Below are 19,863 nucleotides of genomic sequence, written 5' to 3'. Positions count from 1 at the left end.
ATTTGCCTCCACACATGTGAGTGACTTCGAGCTTATCAACCTCGGACCATCTTGCAATGTTGGCAGCAGCATCAAATTTTGCTTTCTCCAGCTTTTTCTGGATTTGTGGGCAAATATCATGAGTCCTCCTCTTCATCCATTCCCTTTTTGTTCTGAGCCTTTCCATTAAATATATTCTAATAGTCTCCAGCATTCCTAGGATTCTCTCTTGTGAGATTTTGAGAGAAAAGCAACAGGGGATCTGCTCTAATCCCTAAAATTAGAAAATCAGATATGAGCTTCCTATTTTACCTCCTCCGCGACATCCCTAACACGCAAAATGTGGTGGCACTGTTGTGAGAGTCCAACATTGGAACTAAGAAACGTAGTTTGAGGACTAAATTAGCAAAAAAAATAATAATAATAAAGAACTAAATCGATTTTAGTGAAAAAGTTTAGGGACAAAATAGACCAAATTTCGATTATTTTTGTTTTTGACTTTCCAATTTTTCTTGGCACATCTTTTTAGTTTTTATTACTTGTAAACACCTTTGCCAAATAAAACCAACTTAGCAAAATAGTAGTATTAGAATTTGGAATTTTATTCAATATCAATTAGCCATGGTGCGTGTATAAAATGCGTAAAGAACAACATTAAACAAACTCAAAATACAAACATCATATGCTAATTATTTTGTCAAATTCAACGACTAGGAAACTTGCTCCATAAGAATAAAGGAAAGTTGTGCTTTTAGTAATGTAACACTGTGATGTTGCACTGAATAACTGCAAGGTTAGCTGCTGAGTTGATGTGAATAGTCTCAAAAGTAACATATCCACGAGCAAACCGGAATTTTCCGGTGCCGCCGACGACGGCCACCTCCCTCACCCTCTCAAACTGAGCACTAGCACCTTGTACCCCCAATGTGCTGCCCTTGAATTCACCATTATTGAAGACAATTGATACCAGAACATGAGTATTAGAACCATCTAATGCTGAGGTTATATACACACCTTGGGCCCTTGCAACCTGGGTTGAACTTACATCAAAGCCTTCTGTTACGAGATCGTCGGTGCAAAAAATGGCCCCAAACTTTTTGAAACTAAGATGGCCGTCTGGATTTTCCGGTAGGATTTGGGCTACAGTGGCATTTGGCCCTCCATATTGATCTTGGAAATATATGGTCATGCTTGTTTCCTTGAGCTCTCCTAATTCAGCTTTTGAGCATGTGACTAAAGCAAGGATCAACAGCAAATAGAGTTTGATTGAGTTTGAAGCCATTGAGAAAAGGTTACAATTATGGGCAAAGATTGATAATTGGATTACTTATGATGTCCATTTCTTGAGGAATTTGCCTGCTTATATAGTTTACAGAGGAAGAGGGGGAAGGAAACGTAGAACATTGCCGGCCATAAGAAATGTAACTACTAAAAAAACTTGCATTGTTTCATTATTCCAATTTTGAGAAGTTATAGATTAGATACTCAAATATGTTTTTTTTCACAATTGGGATGAAGAAATGAGAATCAAGTGGCTCTGAATCATTATAAGTAATAGATTAGCAATGGTTACGATTTTCTGACTTCATGTTTGTTTTTTATGTGGATAGAGACGGGCTGTCCATTGAGAGAAAACACATCTAGTGTCCCAACCCCTGATCTTGACAATAAAATTATTTGTTGGTTGTTTTGTCAGCCAAAAAAAAAAAAAAAAAGTGTCCAGCTCCATATTTTTTTTTTCCAGATACGATAGATCTACACTTATTTTATACTAGCGGAGAGGGAGACCTAAAGAGATCCAAAGAAAATTTAGAGGAGACTGAACCACCATCGACCCAAACAAGTGTCTATACACCCAATGACAACATTTCCAAGAAAATTTGGATTTTAGAATGTACGTAAGGGAATTTGATTACTTGATCTACATCGAAGTAAAATTTTAAAACTCTCTTGGTGGCCAACTACTCGTACTTGGTTAGCCCCATAAGTTCTCAACTTAACACATTTAGTCTCTTAAATTGAAATTTATTTTAGTAAACTTCATTTATTTAAAGATTGAACACATGAAGTTTTGTCATATTGATGTTATATAATGTTTTACTATGTCACCAGATGTCTTCAAAAGATATGTGATCAAGAATATTACAACATGTGTTAACAGTTTGATTAACTAGAAAAAAATTTGATTGAACCATTATTTCTCGGTTATCAATAATGGTTTTTTTATGTTTTTTTTTTTTTGATAAGTGGGAGGGAATCCAAACCTTGTACTTATAATCCTCTTACCGTATTATTCAACCCAACCCCACCCTCCCCATCAATAATGGTTAAACCTTTGTAAAACCATTCTAAATCATTGGATACAACAGTTTAGAATTGATTTATAACATTTGAGAACTAAATAAAGAATAATCAAATCGAACCTTTGACGAGGAAATGTGGTTCAATCATTGGTTAGTAATCGATTGAATTTCAGAAGTAGTACTGGCACTACTATTACGTTACTGCGCATTTCCCAATTCACACTTTCAAGTTTCAACGTATGTCTCGATTAGGAATGTTTATCTAATGTTATAACATTTGCGTATTTTTTATTTTTTTAGGTGCATTTAAATTTGGTTAAATAAAAAAAATTAATCTTTTATATATTTACAGTGTATACAATATTGGATAAATGATAACTAATATAAATTTAAAATTAAAATTTAGAATTCAGAATAGCTTTGCAATGTAAATTTTTTGGAGAAAAACAGAATACTAGACGAAGTTTAATAAACGAATGATGGTAAATAACCTATGAAAAACCTTGTATCTAGATTCTAGAGATCAAATGTATAAAAAGTGAAATGGGAGATATAGGCATGAGATTTGACCACAAAATCAAGACCAAATATGTAAAGAATGAATCCTTGGGGGGTAAATACAAATTGGCTCAGACATAAAAGAAAAAAAAAAAAAAACCAATTGCCCACCTTTTGTGAGCATTTCATGACAATAGAGGCAACACCTAATCCTAGAGCAGGCTGTGGATAGCAACGAAAATCCTATGATGTGTTTGTTTCTAGTTTTCTACCCAAAAATGCTTCTAGACAAAATAACTCGCAAGCACCTAGAGTATATCGTACTTGAGTGTATAGCTCCATAATTCTGGTCTTCTATTGAGAGACTCAATCTACAAGAGCTTAAAGTTGACACAAGCATTCTTTTCGAGGTACCTTTTTGTGAAGTAGGTTTTCAAGAAATCCCTCGGGGATGATAAACTCCAAGCAATCGATTCCGCGACAAAATATCACTTTATGCCAACAAGGAAATTACTTTTTTTTTTTTTTGCGCTAATGTAGCCTTGGTATCACATTAAAAAAAAAACTTATTTACATTATCTGAACTCTTCGCTTTGTCCCATCGTATTCATATTCAATTCTTTATTTTGCACTAAAATAATCGTGTCAATAAGACGTGTTCAACTCTTCATCTTGCACTAGAATAGTCGTGTTAAAGGGACTAAAATAACCAATGTTGGGTAAATGAAAACTTCGAATAAAGGACCTTTAGCGTAATAAATCAAAATTTTATGAATTACTGATAAGGTTGTATAAAAAAAGGGCGTTTATTAACTTCTGAATGTGACTTACAAAGATGTTTTACCTAGAGATAAAAGTTAATGGAAACATAAACTATAGTGGGAAATCCATTTAGACATCAATTGGGCAGGAAGAATTCCATGTGGTGTCCACACGAATTTATTAGTTGTATCTCATCATACTTAGGATACGAATGCATGAAAACTGGAAAGCAAATTTGATGAATACCTTTTTCTAGAATTTATCTTTAAGCCATTATTGGTGGTCAATTGCACCAGAAGATCAAAAAATGAAGATTGTTTGAGCCCATCAAGACCCATCCGTATCTGAAGAAGTAATGCTAATCCAATTCATAGCATTACCAACCAACCAAGACAGGCAGCATTACTACTTGCTTTTTGTTCTGAGACTTGAAGTTGATGGCAAGGGTGGCACATACAATTGAGTTCTCCAACCATGTTTGGCAAATCAATACAGAAATTTCCAGGTTGACGCCTTCGATTAGAGCAGTAAAGATGTAAAAGGCTTATACGACATTATTATCTATCATTAGATTTTCTTGGAGAAAAGGGGGATACCCTACTGCCTTGAAGAAACCGAGTGCATCAGAAATAGGACATACAAAGATAACTGATCCAGGCAACTGCTTAATCACATAACCCTATTAGATGCAATAATAATCACAACAATTATAAAAATAACTGTGATTATGATCATACTGGCGCCACCATTTAAGTAAAGCTCATTAGGATTCCTCCACATAAATCTCGTACAAAAGTCTCTGCAACAGAACAATACCTCAAAAAATGTTCCTGGTTACATACTTAGAACCAGCTTCTGAACAGCCATAGAAGCTGGTTTCCCATGACCATATGTTTGGAACTACATGTTCTTCTTGCCATCAGAATTGGCCAAGCTCTGATCAAGTGAATGCAATTGGCTCCTGAGACTTTGATTGTCCTCCAGCAAGCGGTCATATTCAAGAAGTAAACCTTCAGATTGCTTTTTAAGAGACTCAGAATTGCTTTCTGCCGCTTTCAACTCTTTCTCTTTGGCCTTGCACTCAGATTCCAGAATATTAATCTTTGTCTTCATAGCAGAAACCTCCTCCTTTAAGGCATTGAGCTCTGCTCCATTTGCCTTTTTGCCCTCATCAACTTCTCTGCTTTGTTTTTTAGCAGCCTCCATGGTCTTTCTGAGAATACGAAGCTCGCGAATGTAATGGTGTAGCCTGTCTATCATGAGCGCAAGAAACAGCGAGAATCCTACATAGCATGAATAGCTATTAATAAAATTTAATAGGAGAGAGGAGTTGTAAGAAACATCTGATTGGGGGCAAAACTTTGTATTTCTTAGATCTAGGACAAGATTAAATGAAGAGAAAATATACTATTACCAATTTGGGGATCCTTCAAACCGTTAATAGCTTGTCACAGTTGAACAACAGGACCAAATGGATGTACTTATCGTGCTTAACTAAAGAAAACATTCTCACCCTATATGTTTTACAGCCATCATCAAACTTCCGATGAATCAAATTATGCACTACTATTGCTGCATCATGATAAATACATGCATACAAGCAATCCAACATTTGCTTAGTAGAGTAGTTTGATTAGAAAGACTAATATATTCATCAATCAACATTTACAAAAATCGATATTTGTCATTATACATTCATTGTTATCACAAAAGCTTAGGGATTCTTTCTCTCTTTTTCACAAATTTCTATGCATACAAGCAATCCAACATTTGCTTAGTAGAGTAGTTTGATTAGAAAGACTAATATATTCATCAATCAACATTTACAAAAATAATATTTGTCATTATACATTCATTGTTATCACAAAAGCTAAGGGATTCTTATTCTCTTTTTCACAAATTTCTAGCTTTTTAGTTTGACCCCATAAAGTTCCAAATTTTCTGCCCCGCAATTATATGCAATTCAGCAGCCAGTTTAACAGATAACCAGTGTAGAAGAGATCTGATGCACAAAGGCTGATCTCTGTTCACAATTTCAGGTTCAAACATCTTCAAACAATTCCAGGTCAAGCATCAACTCTGTGTTGTAAGTTATAACCTCTTATCCATTTTACGATCCAGTATAACTCGAGGGATGAGAAAAAGACCTTCTTTCCTTTAGAAAATACTAGGGAAGGTGAAGAATGAACACAGGTGATTTTGACCAACAGATGGCACACAAAAACAAAAGAGAGGAAGTTAAAGTGAAGGACCATCAAATCCATGAAATCTTGAGACTTGTATTCAAGTAATCCTCCCTTCTGAAGAGACCCAAATCTGTAATCATCGCATTGTTTTTTTTTTTTGGTCAGTCTTTAAAACTTAAAGTGCAGGTCACCATTCAAAAAGGGAACCTGTGTTGCAGGCCGTCCTCATAAAAGTAGCCCACTTCCCACTACTTGATGGTTAAGAAGGAGAGGAAAAACCAGGAAAGCATTCTAGAATTTACTTGCAACAATCAAGCTTCGCAGTCAGCCATCCTATATTTGCCTAATACTTGCTCACAATCCGATCCATTGAAATCTACAAGGTTGAATTTCTAATACATCTTATCATTCAATGCTTCAACCAGCATGACAACAGTTCCTTCACCATATAGCGTATCTCCGACATAAGACACAGTAGCACAATAGCAACATGTTTCTTTATCTTATTTAACTATAGTGCATTTTTATCTCTCATCTAAAACATTATATTAAGACACCACAAACATTCTTCTCAGGGAATGCATCTCAAGAGTCTTAAATAGTTCTATTCCATTGATACAATTTTTCAGAATTCATTTTCTATCAGTTCCTTCAATTTAAACGTCATCCTACAACAGCTAATAATTCAACTTAAGAGGCGAAGCTTTATGAAAAATTGTTTTTCATTTTCATCATCATTTTAACTTTTCCTTCACCTAGAATTGTAAAAGAGAACTAATTCTACTGCCTTAAAACTTCAACCTCAAGCTTTCTATGTACCAGCATTTGACCAACAACCTGAATATCACAACTTTAATACCTGTAAAACAGTTAACTTGATCACTTCTGCCTAAGCTGGAAATAAATAAGAACAATGAAAACCCTAAAAAAAAGGTCACACAGTTTTACATAGCCAAAACTGTACACAGAAATAAACTTTACAGCCTAATTCCACTAGTTTTTCCCTGCACCTCAAAATTCGTTGACATCAAACCATTTTCACATAATAACAACATATACAAACACCAACTGCAGAACAGTCATACATAGGATTAATCGAGTAATTTCTCCATCCCTTCAAGGACAAAACATTTTTCCCTTTCCCACCAAATAACTTAATAATCAAACAATCTGAGCAAAAACCCATTGTTAGGAGGAGGGGTTGGGGGAACCACAAATTTACGCACACAAAAAGCTAAAAAAAAATAAAGTACTAGGTAACTAGTATCTGATATTGAAAAAGGGTACTAATTTTTACCCATAAGTGAAGTATCTAAAACTTCATAAGCCAAGAGCACTTGATCAGTTGGGTTGAAGGACTCAACGGGTCGAGAATTGAGTTCTCGAATCGTGTATACTGAATAAGTCATCATCACCAAAACTGTAGCACCCACAGATTTGACAACAAGAGGTCCACTTCCACGCTTCACTCGATCAAGAGTCAAGATTTCAAGCTTCCTCAAGGGGGTTTTGAACAATAGCAGCAAAATCACTGCCATTTCACAGAATATCACAGTGAAAAACAGTTGTATCATTTTTTTTCTTTTTTTCTTTTTTTGCTGAATTTACTCAATTCTTGGCTGAATAGAAAGAGGGATGGAAAGGGATTTCTGGGTTTTGTATGGAAATTTGGGGAGTCTACACGGGTTGCTGGAATTTGAATGTGTGAAGGTTGACTGACTGTTCAGTGTGGGTTGCGTGTGCTGTCGGTGCCTGTAAGTACTGCTAAAGAACCATTGTGGCTGTGGCATTTCTTTATTGGATTTGGCAAACGAAATTTTATTATTTTAATGAGCAATAACTCTCTTAAAATTTTAGTGAAAAATTTCGAACTCAACACTTCCCACTTACACTCAGGGTCCGTTTGTTTCGGGTGAAAATGTTTTCCAGGAAAATATTTTCCTAATTTCCCGTGTTTGGTTGCACAAAAGTTACTGAAAACATTTTCCTATGTAAAATATTTTCACTCATCTTATGGAAAACAACTTCCCTTCCCAACTTCCTGAAGTTGTTTTCCGAAATGCATGCATCTTGCCTGTAGTATGTTCCAAACTTACTGAAATCATCTTGCAGTATGTTCTTTTTTTTTTTTAGTGTAAACAGGAAGACTCGAACCCAAGACCTCTTCCTTACACTCCCTCCCCCGTACCACCCAACCCTCCCCCTAGTATGTTCAAAATAAAAAAAAACCTCATCATGTTCATCCTATGCTAGTAATTAATTATGTATAATAGGGACATTCTTTTCTAGAGAAACTTTCAGCAGTGAGAGTGCAAGATATATGTCACAATAAGCATTGCATGTGATTGATATTTGACACTAAATGGCCAGCAATTTATTTATTTGCTTAAGGAGATATTTTTTATTCATATATACCTATCTCCAAAATTTTTTAAAGTTAAACAATGAGATAAATTTTCTTATTTTCCATGGGAAGAAGTATGTATTTATAATGTGTAGAAAGTAAAGATAGAGATAAAAGTGAAAATATTTCAAAAGTTAAACAAACACCAGAAAAATGAAGTAAGAAAATATTTTCAATAAGCTAACCAAACACCTGAAAATGATGAAAGGGAAATGATTTTCATGGAAAATTACTTCCACGGAAAATATTTTCCCAAGGAAAACATTTTACTTCCAACCAAACAGACCCTCATTTTCCCACGCCATCCAGACCCATCCGTCCTCCCTTAACGAGCAATAGCTAAAATGCTTTACACATAAAAATGCAAAAAAATTGTGACTTCGGAAGCCACCTACACATACAAAATAGGGTAGACTGTTACGAAGTGATATTTGCACTTCAAAAATAATTTCTGACATCCTCTACCCTTTTGTCAGTGAAGGAATAGTGTCGGCAGATTATTTTGGAGTATAGACATCATTTATCAATAAAAAATTTTCACCCAAATTTTAGATATAAGAAATGAAAACAAAGAAAAATTTTAGTTGTTTTAGAATAGAATAAATAGTTAAAAACCATATATAACATGGAAAATAACATTTTATTTTTCCTTTACAATCTCTTGACTTTGTTTTTAATTAAATTTTTGTTTGAATTGACTTGACAAGTGATTAACAGATACTAAACACACGCTCGTTAAAGATAAATAGTATTCACTCTTTTCCGGACAAATAAAATTAATTTTCTAAAACAAATCCTTTTGTTTTATTAATGTGTGCTGACATAGAGCCGCAATAGACAATTCCGGTTAAATGGCTAAAACATCCCCACCTAAACCAGCCCCCGGATTCCGCAATAAGTTTCATTCCATCACTATTTTCCATGTTCTTGCGGTTGATTCTTGAGTTTGTTTGGATAAGAGTTTATTTAGATGATTTATTTGAGATATTTACTGTAGCACTTTTTGTGATGTGATGTATGTGAGATAAAAAGGTGATTGGGAAGATAAAAAGATGATTGGGATTTGTGAGGCAAAAATTTTTTTTTCCAAAATCTCTTTGTCCAAACAAAAAGTCTTGCGTTGTGATTTTCAAGTCGGTTTGCTTGTTCAGCAGTTGATCCCGAAAACTATAGTTCTTGCAGTCTACATGTTTCTTTCAATGGCTTCTGATAATGTGTTTAGGCAAAGCGACCTATCTGGGATTTTCTTGAACAAAATCAGTCTGTGTCATGTTGAGTGTTTCTCCAACCTTTGCTGAAAGATTGAAGGTGATGGTAACTCAAGTATTGTAGGGGTTGGCCACAGAAGGGTTGTCCAAACACAATCATTCACATTCGATAGCTGAATAGCAAACAGGCTATTTCAAGTTCAAATTTCCAATATCACAAACAAGAAAAGGACAGGTTTCATGGTATGACCAGGTTCTAGAGATAGATTAAAAGCAGTTGCCCAGAAGGACAAACTTAACAGCAGCTATGCGGTCGAGTTTTGGTAGTTCCAAAGTCTATTAAGATGCTTACAAAATAAGACAGTTGGGAGAAACCCACCAAAAAGCATTACATGGATTGCAAACTGTGGTCTTTGCTCAAGTAAGAAACAGGAATCTGAGATCTGCCTCCGTCAGTTTTGCTAAAGCCTCTGAAGAGCCACCCACAGTCCTGCAAAAGATCAACAAGGTATGTAGACTTAGTCACCTACAAAATTTTGGCAGTTATTACAAGAAAAAAAGAAAAAAGGTGTTTACCAAAGGTTGATTGAAGATTAACTTACCCTTCAAAGACCAGTTCCTTCTTCTCTTGCAACTTTAAGATTCTCTCCTCAACTGTATCCTTGATAACAAACCTCACAATTCTGCAAGGGTACAAGTTAAACTGTAAATAGGTTGAAACACCATATACCTTAAGGCAGACTATAAAAGTATCATGTATTGGAAAAGCAAACAGGCCTGATTGGTTTAAACTGTCCTATTCGGTGAATTCTATCCTGGGCTTGCCTTTCAACTGCAGGATTCCACCACGGATCCATCAAAAAAACCTAAAAAAAGTGGCAAAGATAAGCCATCGATGAAGTTGAATGACAGTCTCAAAAGAAGTGTAAGTGAGCACAGCATAGTATCTCATTACTATATTAGAAATCTGGAGTTGATCCGCCGACAGAATAAATATACCCACTTTCGTAGTATGAAACAACAGATGCTCGAAGGCTGCAAGAGAAAGCTCAATCAATCCAGAGTATCTTGCACATTGAGGTGCATGTTTGAGTGTAAGTCTCTCCCTCTCTCTCTCTCTCTCTCTCTCATGCATTATGTGTCGGTCACACCTCTACTACGTCAGATTCCCACTTCCAGGTAAATAAAACAGTAATGCATCCATAGACACAAAGGAAGCTGAAATGGGTACATATAGATCTAACCAAAAAATGTTGAGCTTCTCAAGGTAAGCCTCATGTGCCACTAAGGAGTAAGCACGAAGATGAATATTTACTCCCTCACCGCGTAAAGTAGTGCTTGTTTGGGAGTGATTCATTTCCATATTCTTCTCAACAAATTTTTATGTTAAAAAAAGCCCTATCTACAGGTAACCTAGCTATGAACACATAAACAGCAAGTTATTGCTGATATCCACTGACCCAAAAATTAGTGTTCTGAGGCCAGGAATGCAGCACTAGTTTCTTCCTCTATTCCTTTTCAAACGAATTAAATTCCAAAGTAATTAAGAAGAAAAGGAAACCCCTCTTCTCCCTTCCTAACACCTGAGTTCGTTCTACACTTGAGAAATCATACTCACCCAGATATTTCTCCCTTATTTCTTCCTAACTTGCCTCTCATGTTTATCCTGCCACCACGATTTCTCACAAGATTGTGCATAAGCTGTAAATTCCACAAGCTGGCCGACATGAATTAGCAATTCATCATACCAGCAGCTAATTCAATACTATTGGTATTATTTAGAACCAAGGAAGGAAGGAAAGATACAGGACCCGGTTTGCATGTATTTAAAGGTCAGTATCCTAACAGTAATCAAGCACTGGAAAACTTTTAATGACCTAGTCCAGGAGAGTGATACAGCAGTCTCATCAGGAACAAGAAACGGTGACTTACATGAGATGCCACAGTGAGGTTGAGTGCAACACCTCCTGCTTTGAGACTCATTAAAAATATTCTGCAATCAGGATCTTCAGTAAATTTTTTTATAGCTGCATCTCTTGCAGCCATAGACATTGATCCAACTAATTGAACACAACTAACCCCAGACTGCAAAAGGGTACCTGCCATTTCTTGAGTTTCACTGTTTGACAGAATATAAATCAACAAACAAGCACAAGACACTTCACCTTCTGGAGGGAGTAATGTATCAGATCTAAAAATGACGTGAATTGGCTAAAAACAATTCCCTTTGCAGACCCATCCCTTTCAACCATAAATCTGATTTCTTCCCTCTGACATCAAAAAATGAGAATAAAGAAAATTAGATCCACAAGTAGTTTGTTGTAAAATACAGAAAAAGCCTGCTTGTCTAACATTTTATATTTCTGCTTTGATCCCTTTTCACATATTTCCAAGACATGCAAGCCACTGAGAGCAAATGCTGTTGCTGTGCATTTATTGTGGAAAAACAAAAATTTAGAGCATGATTCTCTAACCTTTCAAGGCTATAGAAATTGAAAGGCATAAACCTCAGCCTAATTTAAATTTTAATGCACAACTGAGCATAACCAGTTACAAGCAAAACCAACGGAACTCTGCCGATGAGCGTAAAAAGAATGAGAAGATGAACAGATATTAAATGAAAACAACAAAATCATAATAGGAGGTTTACCAAAGCATCTATTTTTGTGCTTGTCTGGAAATCATCCAGCCGGATTCTATTAAGAATACTTGATGGCCTAAATCCTTTAATAGTTGTTTTAGGCATCTGATCCTCATTTTCCTTGTTTCCTGTGAAGTCCACAGTAAGCAGTTTTGCACAAGATGGGCATGATATCTGTCCCATGCTAGCGGAGAAATCAATTAAACAAGACTTGCAAAATACATGAGTGCATGAAGTCACCTGAAACAATGAAAACCAACAACTTAACTGATTAATCTGCTGACCATCTTAACCCTCTAAAAACTAATCAACCGAATATGTAGGCCATAATTCACGATCATCAAAGAATAAAGCTATAGCTCAGAACAAAAACTCCATCAATTTTTTGTGATTTGAAGCAAAATTAGGCTTCACAAGTGCTTAAAACTTCACATTCTCTATTCAACAATCAGCACTCTTGGTAGGCTAGACAATCCATGACAATCTCACTTATTAGCATTCCACCTGCATCCCACCTTTTACATCAATTACAGAGAGCTTACATATGGGGCTTTTTCAGCTCCGCAAACACTAAGTCCCTTTTCCAGTTGCAAAAGTGGCAAGGAATATCTACTAATTAACCGCCAAGAGAGGGCTTTTCTCTAAGTTCTACTTACAAGTTCAAATATCTCCTTTTTCTTTTATTGCAAAACCTAAATCTTCTGTCTTGAGCTGAACTTCAAGAGTTCCAACTCCCTTGCATGGTTGTCAAGAAAAAGCAAATCTGAACCGGATGAAAAAGATCAGTGAGTAGCAAGGGATATAAGCAAATAATATACCCACCACAGCATCTTCAGCATTCTCATGACATAAGCCACATACTTCACCACTGGGAGCATTCCTTATGCTTCCACCTCTTCCAGCAGCTGTGCTAGAGTACACCACAAGGTAAGGATGATCAACAGCCTACAATCACAAACTGAAATTCATCAGACAGTGGAACAAATTTTTTCCTGAAAAACTGAAAAATCTTTTGAATCTATATCTTAACCGTCCTAATCTAAGACAGCACAATATAAGTGGATGTACATTACCAGGGATATACTTGGTAGTACCTTAGAAAATTCATGAGATGCATCTACCAACTTGTCAATTCCTACTTAAGTCCAAATAATGTATACATAAATATTCAGCAAAGCCAATGGCATTACGCATTAGCAGAACTATCCAAAGCCATCACTAGAAGAAATGAAGCAAATTGGAAACAAAGCCTTGGTAAAAATAAACTCTAGGTTCACATGATGGACTTAGATTAGGCAAAGAGCAGCAAATTGAAATACTATCATAATTTGGCGTTGTCAAATGGATCGCATGTAATCTTAAGAAACACATAGATTCTTATAAAATGAACTCATAAGTCAAAGATTAATAGCATCCAGCTGCTTGCTGAACAAAAGAACGGAAAAAAAACATTCAGCTGCTGAGCAACAGGTAAAACCAAATTATCACGGCTAACAATCAGATATAAATTACAATATCTCAATCATCGGAACGAGAGAGAGAGAGAGAGAGAGAGAGAGAGTAATAGCCAGAAGAAGGCATTTCAAATGATACAACCAGTGCACTGGTATATGCATTTAGACACAAAAATAACCAATAAACCAGGGAACAACCATGTAAGGCAAGCAAAAGAAAAGAAAAGAAAGTCCAGAAAGTGGGAATAATGGGTATCAAAGTCATAGAAAGTCAAAATTACTAAAGTTTTAATTAACCTGCCGCAGGCGTGTGAGAAGATCAAATATGTGGGCATAGTTATTCATCAGAGTATTTGCTTCAATATATCTGCACATGAAAGAAAGGTAACCCAACCAAAAGTAACAATAATAATCAAATGCTCTGTTCAGAGGATAATCTTTGAAAATCAACCAACAAATATAAGAAAACAATTGTGTCAAATCAACAATATAGCCATATAACAAGCAACTGCTCCCAGTATACACTCAGAATAATAATATTGTCAAACCTAAACCATAAAAGAGAGACGCATTAAAACACATACGTATTAAATTGTGCCTGACTTTCATTATATAGTGATGTATAATAATCTTCTTCTTTGATATCAAGTTCATCCCGCCTCAGGGTAACCTGAAATGTGTCACAGATAAGAGAAGGAAAATGTGTTACAACAAAGAAAGGACATAGAGTAAAAACTTCAACAGAAATCTAAACACATTTAGAGATTGCATATAGTCATCAGAGGCACATTGAACTTACAATCCTAGGGGGAAGTGCCAGATCAGCAGCCCTGCCTTTTTTAGTACGTCTTAACACTATGCTTTTTAAAATCCTATGCTTCAGCAACAGCATTGCTTTTCTCCCTTCCCCAAGATTTCCAGCATATTTTATTGGAGAAGCAACATGCTATGAGGACAACATTTCATTACCAGATAACTTCAGTAAAAGATACCACTCAAGCCCCAGTAAAAAAGCAAAAAGAAAAATACAAAAATGAAAAAGATGAACTGAATTGCATACTCTGTTCCACCAGCAAAAGTGCCTGACAGATTTATGGGGGCAGTGTGGACAATCAGTTGAGGTGCTGCAAGTCAAAAAATTATTCTTTGAAGAATATCAGTTATAAAACACAAATAATTAAAATGTTCTAACAGCCAAAAAAAATTACAATGCCACCATGATGCAACATCAATCACAGTACAGTTATAATCTGCTTTCTACAAATAATAACAAGCATATTCTGTTAAAAATTATAAATCAGTAGGTGCATAAGTCAATTATAATCCTATTAAAATCCAGTGAACAACCCCACATACAATGACAAAGAAGACATGAAAGCTTGCAATTTCAAAGCTACTAAAGTGCCAAGGCCGCATGAACACCAAATCCTCTGCCTATCATAAACAACTTTATCTTTTATAAATTGTTTTTTTTTTTGGGTGCATATTGGAACAAAATCAAGTGCATTTGTATGGATTATACTATTTTACAACTCACTCCAGATAATCATTAATCAGTCAACTCCTAATCTTGCCTTCACTCGTAAACATGTGTAAGAGTTTCAACCATATTGTACAGCAATTTAGCTGTAATGAAAAAGTGGAGGACAGATTTTGTTTGACAAGTGAAGTTGTCTCTAGTTGTATGCATGCAAAATGTGTCTTTTCACTATTTTATTTGACGGTAAATGTAGAGGGTCTAAACAAGGTTAGAGAATACCTGTAGTCAAGTGATCGGCAATCACAGTCCTTGCAGTAGTAATAAGAGTAAGGAACTATCTCCAAGAAGCGTACCTTGTATTAAGGAAACAAAGTCAATGAATAATAGGTCTAAAACAAACCAATTGCTTTTTGTGGAAAAAAAAATCTTACAATTTGCAAATACACTTACAAGGGAGTAGAGTTCACCAACACGATTCTGGAGTGGAGTACCACTGAGTGCCCATTTGTACAAAGATTGTAAAGCAAACACCGCTCTTGTAGTACTAGAGCGTCGATCTTTTATGTAATGAGCCTATTTCAAAATATAATGAACCACTGAGAAGTAAATCTTTCTAATATTAATCAGTTGCACTTGAAACACATATCTACGAACAGATTTCAAAATGCTAATAAAAATAATGCAATTTCACTAAAGAACTTATTATTGGGTTCACCCCAGACTGCAAATTGCCATAAGTGACAAAACCAAAACAATCTGAAAGTCCCAGCAACAAATACAGCAATCGTCAAAACATGAGGTCATAATTATTCTCAAAATAAGAAGTCAACATACACACAAACCAATAATTAAAAATCATAGATGTGAAGTTTTTTTTATTAGCACAGAGCACATGGTTAACAACATTACCAGTTTGTTCCGTAACATGAATAGGATCCTATGAAAAATGACAAAAAAGTTTGAATATTTGAAAAGAGAATGAATTAAAAAACAAAAAAAGAAAAAACATTGAGTTTGTTTGGACAAAGATAATTTGGTTTGCAAAATTTGTTTTCACAAATTCCAATCACCTTTTTATCTTCCCAATCACCTTTTTATCTCACATACATCACATCACAAAAAGTGCTACAGTAAATATCTCAAATAAATCATCCAAATAAACTCTTATCCAAACAAACTCATTGTGTTTTGACGCCTCTGATACTGTATAGATATGTACATAACATCAGACTCAAAACGGTTACCTCATCCAGAATGATGCGCTCCCATTTCACAGAATGCAAGATAGATTTCTTTGTAGAAGATGACTCTCCAATATCCGCTGGAATACCATAAGCAAAATTCGAAGTCTTTGCACCCTTCTTACGACCTCGCTTTTGCATATCACCATTCGAATCAAAGGCGTCATCTTCATCAAACTCTAAGTTCTGCTTCGAGGTTGTTGTTTTTGAATTTGACTTCTTTCTCTGTTGCTTTGACAGCTTAGCCGTTTTGATTGCATCAGGCCCACAAAAATACTTCAGGTGAACAGACATCTTGTGCTCATAAAGTAACTTTCCACACCACTGGCATTTGTGTTTAGGTGGCATCACATTTCTCCGGTACTCAGCCTCTACTATGGAATAGGTGGTAATAACAAAATCATATTCGGAAAACTGGTCAATATTCCTTCCCCTGTGTGATCCATGATAAACAAGAACCTTATTGCTACCTTTTGTGGTGAAACGGTCAATTTCACTTACCCATTGAACCACTGCCACCAATGGACATATTACAAGAGTGCCTTTGACTGCTGGAAATGTGCTGGAGGAACTGGGAGCAGATGCTACTAAACTGGGTTCACTGATTGCCTTTTGGATCTCCTGTTTAGCCACAACTAGTGCAATTGCTTGGGCTGTCTTTCCCATCCCCATTTCATCGGCAAGAATGCCTCCTCTTGTGGTGGACTCCTCTTGCTTTAGTGCCCAAGCTAACCACTCTTTCTGGTACCTGAGCAGTGGTATAATCAAATTGGCAGGTGGCTCAACAGTTTCTGCCAAAATTTCATTCTGGTTACTCAAGTCAACATCATTAGCTTCATTCTCCTTAATCCATCTCTCAATTTCATGTTGCAATGCTTCCCACACTAATATTGGCCTCTTATGCCCTTTACTCTTCCTTTTCAAACTTTTCTTCTCAGATTGATCAGCTATATCCTCAAAAACAGTATCCATCTGATTGCACTCTCTATCTCTGTCAACACTTACAAGGACCACATCCAAGTTCTTGTTCCTCCGCCTTCCCCTCATTTTCACAGGCCCCACTTTCCTCCTCTTTGACACATTATCCTGGATATCATCATCAGAAATCTCAAAAGTTGGTTCAAGATTTATGTCTGGAATATCCTTTCCCTCATGCTCATCCAACATGTGCATACATACTTCATCTGCATACCCAAATCAGTTACACAAAAGTGCTAGAAATTAACAACTAGTCTGACTAATAAGAAGTAATTCTCCCGGATTGTCTTCCTGTACCTTCTATGTGATTTAAATCAAAAGCATGAAGATACTTTCAAATGTGACCATGTATTGAACTCATGCTGATCATACCAAGAAAATGCTAGTCCATAGACAATACAGAAAATTCAAGCTGCCATTACTAATATAAAAACCATCTTTGATGGATAAACACGGCAAAAATACGACTTGCAAATAATTGAACAAGTCAGCACAAGCAGGCAAGCTAATCTAGTCCAGATTTTCTTAATTAATGTTTCCCAAATGACTCATACCCCACCAAAAGCAGAGGACACCAACGTATAAGACTCACTATATCTTTAAATCTGATTCATGAAAGCAAATTATGGTAACCGTGCCAAGAATATACCATTCAACACTAATTAATGCTGAAATTTCCTAACCAAATCATAAAATCTTTTCCAACTTGAAAATGTCCAACTTGTGATAAAGCGAACCAAGAAAAAGAAAAAAGCAGTTCACACTCGTATAGTGAAGAAGCAAATTGAAACTGCAATTGATGATGGAACAAACTGCCATTCATGCAATAACAACCTCAAAAACTATTATAAGCACCCAAAAAGGGTTTATTCCTATTCCTTGGGTCAGAGATTTAGACAAGAAGCTTTTCATGAACTTTAGACAGCTCAGCACAGCTAGAGCCACAAGGTAATCCATGTGGCTTTCACTAATTAAGATAGTATTCTTAATAGGATAACAGACTCGTCCCAGCAAAACTTATTTACATTTTCGTACACATACACTTAACTCCACAAAAGCTCTAGCTCATACTACTAAGAAACCGCCAAAGTTTACAACCCTATACACACGCACACAAAGATACAAAGACATGCGCGTGCAAAATCCCCACAATGTAATGTACCTCCGACATTTTAAGAGTTAATCTAACTCACCATCTCAGTTATTATCCGACAATTTACTTACCAATTGCCAAATTTTTCCATAGTAAAACTCACAGTTTCATGACACCAAAGCATTAGCTTTTACATGCATTACTACAGCAGTGATTATTAACATAATTAAACTTTCAAACAGGAAAATAGGCAAAAAAAAAATGTACTCCATGTTTCTCATTACAACCGTGTGCATTCCACTACAAAATTGGCCAAAGTATCAAAAGGGCAAAAACTAAAACTCACAGTTTCATGACACCAAAGCATTAGCTTTTACAGGCATTACTGCAGCAGTGATTATTAACGTAATTAAACTTTCAAACAGGAAAATAGGCAAAAAAAAAAAAATGTACTCCATGTTTCTCATTACAACCGTGTGCATTCCACTACAAAATTGGCCAAAGTATCAAAAGGGCAAAAACTAGAGGTCCTTGTGCTTGGCCTTCGTCATTATATATTTAGTCGAATTAATATTAAATATAATTAAACAATCCAAAAGAGACAAATCAATAAATCTTTCATCCTGGCATTCATATTTGCAAAAATCAATTTTTATTGAAGTAATATAAACTATCTGTGTGTGCATATTTGTACCTTCACAATCACTTATTATATAAATGTCAGAATCCGAAGAATCTGTACGGCCTTGTTCATCATCATCAGAGCTCTCTATATATTGAACAATATCTTTTCCTGCATCCACATCATAATCAAAATTCAGCCCAGAAAAAAAAAAGGACACGTCTTTTGAAGAAGAATTCAAAAAACAACAATAGCATCTATAAATCTATTTCCTCAAAAAACCCAGAAATATGAAAGCTAAAAAAAAGACATCCCATTTCGATTTTAATGAACCAAATGATCAAGCAAAGAGTAGTAGATAAGGAAATAAAGAAGGACAAACAGCAAGTCAGCAACCAATAAACAGCAGGGTTCTTGAAACGGTACCTTTTGAAGCTCGAGAACGGAGATTCATCCCTAAAACAAGAAGGAAAATGAAAAGTAGGATTAGGGATTTTCTGGGTTTTCCAAATTACAACGAAAATTTGGGTTTTCTTGACTTTGAAGAAGAAGGGGGAAAGGGGTCACTCAACAGTCGTGTGCGTGTTTTCTTGTCTTTCTACCGTGTGAGTATGTCAGTGTGTGGGGAAGAGTGAGAAAAAGAGAGCAAAGAAAGGCTACTTCGTCTCCGCGGCGGGAAAGTATATTTTATATTGTGGAAAAAGGATTAAGGACAAATGACAATTTCTTCTCTTTTTGTTTCTTTTTTATTTTCAGAGGTACAAGTATTGATGCAATGTGTACAAGGATATCAGCGTTTTGGATTTTAATTGAATTCTTCGAAAATGGAGTAATATAGAATTTTTTTGGGGCATATTTGCATATGTACAAAAATTAAACAAGTCTTTTAGAATTGGAAAAGAAAGTGTTGTGGACTGGCAATACGCGAGAGGATGTAATTTTTTGATTTTGAAAGGAAGAGGGTGAAATTTACATATTGGACTCTTTTTTTAAAAAAAAGTAATTATTGTACTT

General features: G+C 35.6%; 3 protein-coding genes across 4 annotated transcripts; all 3 read right to left on the bottom strand.

Annotated features, from left to right (window-relative positions):
* Window positions 1-730: 730 nt before the first annotated feature.
* On the bottom strand, window positions 731-1,261 carry LOC113770020 (dirigent protein 22-like). Its single transcript, XM_027314365.1, has one exon. It carries the CDS (start codon window positions 1,259-1,261, stop codon window positions 731-733), a length of 531 nt encoding a protein of 176 aa, XP_027170166.1.
* Window positions 1,262-4,207: 2,946 nt separating this feature from the next.
* On the bottom strand, window positions 4,208-7,521 carry LOC113770329 (B-cell receptor-associated protein 31). Its single transcript, XM_027314750.1, has 2 exons — window positions 7,026-7,521; window positions 4,208-4,825 (listed from the first exon to the last, which is right to left on the bottom strand). Exons 1-2 carry the CDS (start codon window positions 7,300-7,302, stop codon window positions 4,443-4,445), a joined length of 660 nt encoding a protein of 219 aa, XP_027170551.1. The 5' UTR covers window positions 7,303-7,521; the 3' UTR covers window positions 4,208-4,442.
* A 1,995-nt stretch (window positions 7,522-9,516) lies between these two features.
* Window positions 9,517-19,487, bottom strand: LOC113772102 (DNA repair protein RAD16). Of its 2 annotated transcripts, XM_027316653.1 has the most exons (16): window positions 19,276-19,487; window positions 18,922-19,020; window positions 16,160-17,340; window positions 15,366-15,488; window positions 15,195-15,268; window positions 14,496-14,559; window positions 14,235-14,381; window positions 14,020-14,105; window positions 13,733-13,802; window positions 12,804-12,926; window positions 11,991-12,221; window positions 11,506-11,610; window positions 11,273-11,425; window positions 10,118-10,206; window positions 9,943-10,023; window positions 9,517-9,830 (listed from the first exon to the last, which is right to left on the bottom strand). In XM_027316653.1, exons 1-16 carry the CDS (start codon window positions 19,301-19,303, stop codon window positions 9,758-9,760), a joined length of 2,727 nt encoding a protein of 908 aa, XP_027172454.1. In that variant the 5' UTR covers window positions 19,304-19,487; the 3' UTR covers window positions 9,517-9,757. The 2 variants fall into 2 exon arrangements, 1 of the variants encoding a protein (XP_027172454.1); XR_003468475.1 differs by lacking the exon at window positions 9,517-9,830 and having other exon boundaries at window positions 10,118-10,205; window positions 11,271-11,425.
* Between the last annotated feature and the right edge of the window lie 376 nt (window positions 19,488-19,863).

Source organism: Coffea eugenioides, chromosome 5, assembly GCF_003713205.1.
Source record: "Coffea eugenioides isolate CCC68of chromosome 5, Ceug_1.0, whole genome shotgun sequence".
NCBI classification, from domain to species: Eukaryota; Viridiplantae; Streptophyta; class Magnoliopsida; order Gentianales; family Rubiaceae; genus Coffea; species Coffea eugenioides.
This window is presented reverse-complemented; position numbering and strand designations above follow the sequence as displayed.

Coding starts and splice junctions, on each gene's coding strand:
- LOC113770329 (XM_027314750.1), bottom strand. CDS start 7,302: ATGATACAACTGTTTTTCACTGTGATATTCTGTGAAATGGCAGTGATT. Junction 4,826..7,025: donor TTTAGATACTTCACTTATGG/GTAAAAATTAGT, acceptor CATGCTATGTAG/GATTCTCGCTGTTTCTTGCG.
- LOC113770020 (XM_027314365.1), bottom strand. CDS start 1,261: ATGGCTTCAAACTCAATCAAACTCTATTTGCTGTTGATCCTTGCTTTA.
- LOC113772102 (XM_027316653.1), bottom strand. CDS start 19,303: ATGAATCTCCGTTCTCGAGCTTCAAAAG. Junction 13,803..14,019: donor AGTCAGGCACAATTTAATAC/GTATGTGTTTTA, acceptor TTTCATGTGCAG/ATATATTGAAGCAAATACTC. Junction 10,024..10,117: donor GGACAGTTTAAACCAATCAG/GCCTGTTTGCTT, acceptor GTACCCTTGCAG/AATTGTGAGGTTTGTTATCA.